The following is a 9,926-nucleotide window of genomic DNA, read 5'->3' as shown; positions in this document are numbered from 1 at the left end:
AATTAATATCATGTATGACCGAGAAGGTCTAACACAGCTGGTAGGTAATTTTTTTATTCTTATATATTTTAACATTTTCAAACTACTTATTTATTTTCATTTTTAACTTTATTCTGTTCAATTACAATATCTTACTATCAACCTTCACACCCATTCCACTCACACACACTTAACTGAAAGAGATAGAAATAAAAAGCGAGAAATGAAATATATAATGAAGGATGTGATAGGAGAAATAAAAGGTAACTAGGAAAAAAGGTAAATGGAGTTAAAAAGAAAGTGAATATTTTTTTTGTTACAAAGGAAAAAAAATATATAAAAGTGGTGAATATTAGGGTGATCCTTTTATAAAAGGGACTACCGTTGGTCTGTCATTTAATATTGTTAGATATTGGAATTTATGAATATTCTTTAGATGGATGGTGGGTCTTGAAGTGGAGGTTTCGATGAGGTTGGTGGTCGCAACTTTGACGTCGTGATCATGGTGGTTTGCACAGGTTGTGGAATGGAGTAAGTTCAAAGTGGTTGGTGTGGGGTGGCCTTCAAGTTGTGAGACGCAAAGCTGATGTGTTGACTTGGGGAGGAGGCCCTGAAGCGAAAGGCTCTGGTTGCGATGACGTTCGATGACAGGTATTTTTAAAATGAGTGAACAAGTGATGCAGAAATTAAGGATAAAACTTGTATCCAGTTTGCTAAAGTTTTCAAATTAAATATCTGGATATTACATAATTATAATTAACAAAACTGTTAAATAATGTTATCTTTTAGAAATAACCTGTTACGACACTGTTTTCATAGCCATTTGCTCTCTTTCGTGAATCCCACCTCTCATCTCAACCTGTGACCAACCATACCTTGGTTGCCACTCCCACTATCCCATTTCTGGTGACCACCACTCACAATCACGCATAGTTGAATTTCTATCCTCCATTCGTAGTGCACCGTCACCATTAATGTGTGAGGAGGTGCTTGAAGGCGCCAACATAGTGGAGACAAACCGACATGGGACTTATGGCGGTGATAGGCAGAGCGACCATACAAGAGGGTGGAAGTTTGAATGGTGGAGAACATATAAGAGCAAAGGTGGCCAGAGCACTCTGGACGGAACAATGGTGTGATGGTGAGCAAAATTAGAGATCCCAAAACAAAAACAATGAGCACCATGGACGAAATTTAAAGGAGAAAGGAGACCAACAATTTCACTCTGCAGTAATTTAAAAAATAGTACACATGTGAAAGTTTTATTTGATGACCAGATATACTAGATATAAGCAACTAGACTTAAGTTTTATGCGAAAAATAATTAAGTAAACAAAAATTATGTGATACACGTATTTGAGCATCTGCGTCAATTAATAGGTCACATCACAACACAAACAACCAGAAAAAAAAAGTGCAATATTTTAAACTTCATTTTTTTTCATCCTAATTTCATCCTACGATAAATCCCCGGCCACATACTCATAATTTAGGAATATCCAAAAAAAAATTCCATGTAGGTGTAACATAACTCAAAAAGAAAATTCCGAAAGAAGATTGCGAGATTGAAATTGAGATCGGGCGAGAACCGAACCGGTAAAGAAGCAGTTGAAGAAAGAAGCTTTTTCATTCATTCTTTCATTTGTAGTCGCATTTTTGGTTTTAGGGTTTGAGAATCTTCACACACTGGGAAGAAAGCAATGTCAAATCATCACCGTTCTACGAGTGCTTCATCGAAGAACGGTCTTCCTCCTCAAGAACTCCTCGACGATCTCTGCAGGTTGGTGTTTCTTTTTCTCTTCCGCTTTCGATTTTCTCGCTACTCTTGTTTGGTTTCCCAGAAAATGTAGGATAAAGGGTTATTCGAATAGCCATTGTTTCGTTTTCACTCTTTTTTAAAGTTTCTTCAATTTTAGTCGCATTATGTTAGTAAATGGTACTGTCTTACATTGCAATTTTTGAAAGAAAAGGGTTCTGATGGATATTTTACTTATCAGTAGAAACTGGTAAAGGTTCAGTCTTGTAACTGCTTAGTTATGTGTATCTTACTGTTACGAAAAGGTTGGATTCTTTAGCAGCTGCTACAACCATTTAATTATTTTTCTTCTGTAGCAGAAGAGATTCATTGAAATGATTTGACATGTATGAATATTCTGTTTATTTGCACTTGGTCATTTTCATACCTGGGCCCCTTAAGCATCTAGTCCAGGGTTCGATCCTTGGGTGGTGCGAATGGAGAAGGATTTGTTGGGAGTTAGAGCCTTGAGGGGTTAGTCTCATGGCTGCGGACCGACTGTGGGAAAACCTTGGGGAACCAAAAAAGCCATTTTCATTAACTTTCTTCCCACAATTTGTCTTTATAATTGTGTCTTCCTATGTTTTTGTTGTTTTTCTCATATAAGGCTTTTTTTTTGTTTATGTTGCAGCCGATTTGTGCTGAATGTGCCGAAGGAAGACCTTCAATCATTTGAAAGGATCTTGTTTCTCGTGGAGTATGCACATTGGTTTTATGAGGATAATTCTGTAGAAAATAATCCATCTCTGAAGTCGTTAAATCTGAAGGAGTTTACATCTTTATGTATCCTTACTACTGCTTTCTTTGTTTTCATTCCTGTATTTAACATGGCAGAAGTTTTTTTTCTCTTATTACTTTTGACTATAATAATTCATCAGCAATCCTTTCATGCACTGGGTTCTTTCTTACTTTTCATCTAAAAGGGAAAATAACTTTTTTGTGGCCTAGTTTGGAGGTGAGATGAAAGAATGTGAGCAGAAGGACATGGATTATCCATCGAAATTTGTTCCCAAGATTGAAATCTTTAATTTGGTTAGAATTTTGGTTGCTCCTCAAAATTTACGTGTTCTGTTCTTCTCTATCTCTTGTAATATATGAACCAAAACTTTGTAAACCAATCTAAATTATTCTCTTTTATTTTCTCTAATGTTCTAGCATGGAGAATTTTCTGCATGATATGGCTCAAACAAATGTAGGCAGGCACCTATCTGCATCTGGAATTCCCTGTCCCCTCCTCATCTCATTTTTTTCTTAATAAAATCCAACAAGTTGTTGTTTATGGGTTCATCAATTTGGTTGGGTTTATGCTCAGCCGTGCTCACATGCTTGCTTGTACACAAATGAAATTGATATAAAAGGCACATCTGTCTATGCTTTACGTAAAAAGTGCTAGTAGTCAATGCAGTTTAGTTTTATTGTCATACTGTCTCTATTCTGATCATCTTATAATCAGACATTATTTTCCTTAATATTTAGCAGTGTTCAATAGTTGTGATGTTTTGAAGCCTTATGTGGCCCATATAGATGACATCTTTAAGGACTTCACTTCCTACAAGGTTCGAGTTCCTGTAACTGGGGCAATAATTCTTGATGAAACCTATGAAAGGGTAAGCCTTAAAATATAGGCTCTTGGCAGTACTTAAGACAGACCTATTTATTCACCTTCTTTTCTAATGCCAGTGGGCTTACACTTTATGGTATAACCATGACCCTGAATCAATTTGCATCCTAGAATATGTTGGTTTGTTCTCAGAAAATTTTCAATTCATTATGCTGTTTGGTTAATTATTACTATGATGAGTTTGTAGGTTGCATGTGTTTAAAATCTCTCTTGTAAATTCCAAATTATCTATGTTTTGTATTGGCTCTTAGGAGGATTGATGCTGTCAATTGATGGCTATTCAACTATTCAAGTAATTAGGGAAAATGTCAAAGGTAAACTCTGAACACTTATGTCAGAGTGGTGATGAAGGATGAAAAAAGCCATAAACTTGTCTAATTTACATGTTGGCTAAATATTTTTGGATCTCCTAGATATGGAAGATGAAATATTCCTTTGTCACAATATATACTATACATGCAGTCAATTCTTGACTTGGTTATGCATATTTTTTTCATTACTCAACTTGGTGAGCTTGTAGTGAAAAACAAGGCATAGTAAGGTGATAGGAAAAAACCCCCATGGGTCCATGTTACTGCAGTTTAGAGCAAATTAGTGGGTTAGAAACTGTTGGGGTAGTTATTGGGTTAGTTATTATTAGTTAGTTACATCAGTTTATGTTAGTTATGTTCTACCAAAAATTGCCTAGGGGTGGTTATTAAATTTCTGGTTATTAAATAGGAGTTGTGGCTGTTAGTTTAGACATTCAGAAATTCATAAGTGATTTAGTAGGGAGAGAACTGGCTCTCGAATTCCAGAACTAGGAGAGGCTGGCTCTCTAAAACCAGTGCTTGTATAATTATTCAGTAATTCCAATCAGTTCCTATCATAAGGCCATTAATAAGCCATCATGTAACATCTAAGCTTTAGGATGGTTGGTCCATGGCATGGTCTAAAATCGTCTTTGCGGAGGTGGTCAAGATTCACCCCCAATCTTATAATGAAAAATTGAGTTTCAGGCACAGGTTACAAGGACTTGTTCCTTGTTCACCCTTCAAGTGCAAATGACTCTTGCATGATGAACTCCCAATGCAGCAAATAATTGTTAACTAATTTCGAGTTAAATCATTACATAATGCAACCTGTCATCATGAAACATGATTTATTCTGTCTGCCACCAAAATTTAAATCATTGCATAGTGTGTCGTTCGCATTTTCTGCATTTACTATCCTGTCTGCCATGTATGGCGGCATAAGAAGCTTTATTTTTAGCAGTCAATGGTCCCACACAGCTCGCCCAACACTTCTCTTTTGGATCTGGTTTTATATCTAGCATTTTCCCCTTGTGTAGAAGTTTCCTTTTGTGAAGAGGGGTTTCTGGTGACTGTCTTAGTTTTCTCCAGCCTGTTCTTCCTTTTCTCAGGCTGCCACTTTTCCATCTCCTTCAGTTTGTTCTTGTTCAGTAATCTGCTGAACGCAAGGTTTGTTTTTTTCTCTTCCAAATTCCAATGGCTGTTTGGAGCCCTTTTTCTCTCTGATGACTTCTTCGCCACCTTCTGTAGCACTGCATTTGCCCTTTGTGGCTAATGACCCATGGCTTCAGAACCTCCTGTAAATGGACGCCTATGTTGATCTCTTAAAGTGGTTTGAGGTGTGTTAGGCCTCAGGTTCCACTGTCTCTGTTGCACAAATTGGTAATATCTTTGCTTGTATTTCCCAGTCATCCTATGTTGGTCCATTGTTTCTGAATTCTAGTGCCACTAATAACATCTTTGGTGATAAATCCTTACTCTCAACTTTCTACCTTGGTTATTTGCTCACATTTACCTTGACTGGTGCTTCCCAAACATAGTCCAAAGAGTTAAGGTACATCCTCTTTCCTCCTTGTCTGGGGATTCAATATAATATGTTCTAGGTTCCTTGTTTAATTTACTTACTGGTAGCTGCTTGACTTGCTCCCTTGACTGTGTCATCTCTTCCACTAAAGATTTTGTTTTCCATTAGGGCTAAGTTTGGGTTCGTATGTGAGTCCAGTGGCCTCTACTAACTCCCGAATCCATTCCTGCATTTGGATTGCGGGTTGCCTCAGATTCACCTCTCCCAATAGATGTTCATTTAGAGGTGTCAAGGAATATGAAGAAGTAAAGGCTACTTATGTCTTTATGTAACTTTAGTATTACTATGAATAGTTAATTAGGGTGCAGTTATGTGTGATCTTTATTATGGGCTGGAGAAATATTCTTCTCCACAGAACCTCTTCTCTTTTTCCTTGAAGTCCTAATGTTTCTCAACAGGTGGGGTGTTAAGTAATTCAATTATAAATCGAAATATACATTAGTTCCTTAAGAAAAGCATATGAATTTTATCAGAGAAGGCATTACTTAGTTTGTAACTTGCTATCTAAAGTTGTCACCTTTTGTCAAAGAGAGTGTCATTCATATATTTAAGCTTATGTGTACTACCCTTAGACATCAACATCTGTTGGTTCAGTAAAATAATTTTCCAATGCAGCTGTTGGGACCGAAATAGTTCTATCAGTATTTATTGTCTGCTAAGCTGTAGTTACTTCCATGTCTGCTGTTGACAGTGCTTGCTAGTGAAGGGATGGAAAGGTACAAGTTGGAGTTTCCCTCGAGGAAAAAAGAGCAAAGATGAAGAAGATCATGCATGTGCCGTAAGAGAAGTAAGCATGATAATTTGGAGTTGTCACTTTCTCAGTATCATCATAAATGACTCTGTCCATGTTCTTTGGTCTCTTGAAAATAGTTACCCATTTATAGCAAAATTGAAATATATTGAAAGAAAATAACTAAAAATAATGTACGTTGTATCTCACTAGGAATCTTGCCTTAGTTTTTCCATGTTTTTTGTTTGTGGTGAGTGCAGGTCTTGGAAGAAACAGGTTTTGATGTTTCAAAACTTCTTAACAAGGATGAATACCTTGAAGTTATTTTTGGGCAACAGAGAGTGCGGCTTTATATTATTGCTGGTGTGAAAGATGATACAGCATTTGCCCCACTTACCAAAAAGGAGATAAGTGTATGTGATTCTTTTTAAGAATTTACTTTTAAAGTTCCTATCCTATGTGCTTTTAAGTTTTTGGAGTCATCACTAATACCTCTAGTAGTAGTTAAGATAAGATAAGAATTTCCATTGAGAAAGGAAAAGTAGTAGTTTAGGTGAAGAGCATGCTGAGAAATTATGTGTTGTGTTGTGATATCTGTGCAGGAAATTGCATGGCAGCGCCTTGATGAACTTCAACCAGCGGGTGATGAAGTGATATCTCGGGGGAGCACTGGACTTAAGCTTTACATGGTGGCCCCTTTTCTGGCGTGAGTACAACCTCTATGGTTTTGATAGTTTTGGTGAATGTTTCCCATGTGTTGTCAAAGTTCAAAATGATTCACTGCCTTATAACAGATCATTGAAATCGTGGATTTCAACACACCCACCTCCTATGGCTCCAAGGCATGATTTGCCTCTTAAAGGTAAGTCCACTTTTAATACAAATGCTGGTCAGCTGCAAACATTATTTGAGATATTAAATGTTGGAGTTATAGGGTTTTAGAGAAGGAATGATGAAAGAAAAAAAATAAGACATACTATTATTATTATAACAAAAGACAGAACTAACCATTATCTACAGTTCTACACTAATACTAGAATTGTAATAAGGTACTAGATTTCTAATCTCAATTAAATTAGGAACAAATAACAAGATAAGAAGAAATTTGGAAACTAACGCTAAGAGATAATCTAAGATACTTAAGATCCACATATCATAAAATTTATTTGATATAATCTAACATTGTTAAACTGCCTGGAGGTTATAGGTCGAGTTTCATTTACTCAACTCCTGGCTGTCTTTAAACTTGAGTTAGTTTCCATAAGCTAGTTCAGTGTATTGCACTAACATTATTTACATTGCAGTCTCAGCACATCGTCTTGAATGATGATTTTAAGTTGAGGTATAGTTCAATCAAGATTTGGGATGTTAGATGTATCAAAATTGGATTGAGTTAGCTACATTAGTATGCAGTTTTATTTGCTACTTAAGGTTTTTAGTAAAAAGGATTTATTAATAGGTATACTTAATTACCAATATACCATGATTAGGAGGATGAATATGATGTCTCTACAAAAGCTAAGTGGATCAGAGAAAAGACTAAAGTAACTAGACATGTCGAACTTTGAGCTTAGTAAGGCAAGATCTGGATTGTAGAAATGAGATAGGTATTATTGCAAATAAGCCTGGGTGAATGATATTGTGGAATGTGGATGGCAAAACGGTAGGAGATAGGATCATAGCTTTGAAGTCTATAGTTGAAGAAACTTTTAATGTTAGTGCATATGCACCACACAAGTAGGGGTAGAAAAGCACCACAAGATAAAGTTCTAGAGGGTTTAGAAGGTTTTGTTCAAGAAATACCTTTCTGACGAAAAGGTTTTCCTCGGAGATGATCTAGATGATCATGGGTGTTAGGAATTTAGAGGGCATGAGATGTGCATGAGATCGATGGGTATGGTATGAGGGAAGCAAATACAAAGGGTATAGAGAGTCTACTGGTTGCATTTGTTTCATGAGAAAAGCACCTTAATTTTGAAAATAATCTTATATTTTTACAATTGCTGAAAGCCTTTGCTTTTTTGTGAAGGAATTTGCGTGTGGAAAGCAAAGCATAGTTCTACTGGAAGTAGTTGCATAGTAATGGACATCCAGCCAGCTAAGCATGAACCTGAGCCTGTTGCTGAGGGGCCTGGCAGGAGCTTAAGGAATTTCAGATTTGATACTGCTTCAATTTTACAAGCAATGGGGGCTTCCTTTTCTTCTTGAAAGTTCAGCAACCTTCCTGTAAAGTATCCCTCGACTGAATTGACTTCCCTCATTTCACTCCTAGTCAAAGTTGGTAGCAATCACTGTCTATGCTCTAATTAGGTTTCTGTACATGATGTTCCCCAAGTTGTCTGGTTGAGTAATATGTACATTGTTATGTACAGGAATTATTTGTACCTAAAAAGTGTTATCAGTTAGTTCGGTGTTATTTGTAGAACTAGATAAATAGCCCTTGTAAAAGTTATGATGCTTTCAATCAGCATTCATTTCATACAATATTAACTCAAACTCGGTCTTTGAATGAAACTCATTTAGATTGTAATGCCTTTTGTGAATTTTTACAATGCGGCTATGTTAGGATAGGAAATCCCAACAAGTGACAAACAGAAGGAATAACACAGTAAATCAACAAGATTGTTTATTAATGGTTGTAAAGAGAAAATACAGAGAAGGAATGGAATCCAATTCTGACCAGAGCACTGCTCCTAGAGGAAGCTCACAGCTACCTCATCTTGACACTTAACTAACAAACTGAATGGATAACCTCTCAACCTCTCTCTATTTTCCTTATAAGGTGGATTATACAATCTTCCTTACTCTCTCTATTCTGTTAGCTTAATTACCCTGATGTTCCCTTCTTGCCCCTCCTTGAATAAACCCTCCAGACTCTTGGCCCACTTGGTCCTTGGTGGATTAATGCTTCATTAGGCCCATCAGGCAAACAAGCTCTATCAGGCTACTTCATTCCGACTTTGCAAGTGGAAGTGGTAGATAGATTTGACGGTGTTGCTTAATTCTATACGAAATAAATGAAACACCTGCCCCCATAATATCCTCAAACTTTTTTGGTTTTATCTAATAGGACATCCATCTATCTTTGTTTTTATTTCTTACTTTTTAAAAAATATATTTTAATTTATTTTGGCTTAATTAAGTTTTTGGTTTCTAACCTTTGCCATATACCTGATTTTAGTCCCTAGTCGGCCTAAGTTTGGAAGTGGTCCCTAACGTTTGCATTAATGTTTGATTTTAGTCCTTTTGGCCGGTTGGGTTAACGCCAGAGCTCCGACATGCTAACGTGTGCCTGCCACGTGATTTAATGAGTCCACATGACTTTTTTTCTTCTTCTTTTCCATTTAAAAAAAATTAAAACATAATTAACCTCACTAATTAATCTCTTCATTGACTTGATATTGTGGTGTTAGTGGAGACTCATTGTCAATTCCATAAGGCTTAGAGGTTTTGGCGAAGGCAGGGTTTCTTGCCTCAGTGAATTCAAATTTGAGATTTTATGGTGCATTAAAGGGGAAATTTTGTGATTAATGCACTTGAGCACACATCCTTTGACTTGGTTTTGTGTTAAGCAGAAATTTTGAGAGAAAATTTTGAGAGAAAAATCTGAATGGGGATGATGGTGGGCGGCAAAGGAGGAGTGAGGAGGTGAAGGTTGGACTTCTTTTCACATTTAACGAGATGATCATGAAGGAGGAAGGGTGGAGACTTTTTGACCACATTAATGGAGGGACTAGGACTTGAATGTTTTGTGGGCTAATTTGAAAATAAAGACACCTTCATTAAAGTCAGCAAGGACTTGTTTTTGAATGGTTTAATTGCAACTTTGGTCCCCGACGTTTACCAATTCCACAATTTTAGTCCCCCACCTAATTTAATTACACGGATGGTCCCTGACTTTGCTGCCCGTCTGCAATGTTGGTCCT

At 36.7% G+C, this 9,926-nt stretch overlaps 1 protein-coding gene across 1 annotated transcript; it reads left to right on the top strand.

Annotated features, from left to right (window-relative positions):
- The first annotated feature begins 1,452 nt into the window (after positions 1–1,452).
- On the top strand, positions 1,453–8,530 carry LOC130738070 (mRNA-decapping enzyme subunit 2). The gene is made up of 8 exons (XM_057589969.1): positions 1,453–1,759; positions 2,406–2,557; positions 3,254–3,381; positions 5,962–6,057; positions 6,261–6,413; positions 6,603–6,706; positions 6,795–6,862; positions 8,030–8,530. Exons 1-8 carry the CDS (start codon positions 1,680–1,682, stop codon positions 8,206–8,208), a joined length of 960 nt encoding a protein of 319 aa, XP_057445952.1. The 5' UTR covers positions 1,453–1,679; the 3' UTR covers positions 8,209–8,530.
- Positions 8,531–9,926: the final 1,396 nt, after the last annotated feature.

Source organism: Lotus japonicus, chromosome 2 (genome assembly GCF_012489685.1).
Source record: "Lotus japonicus ecotype B-129 chromosome 2, LjGifu_v1.2".
Taxonomy (NCBI): domain Eukaryota; kingdom Viridiplantae; phylum Streptophyta; class Magnoliopsida; order Fabales; family Fabaceae; genus Lotus; species Lotus japonicus.
The sequence above is the reverse complement of the archived record's forward strand: the minus strand, read 5'-3'. Positions and strand labels throughout refer to the sequence as shown.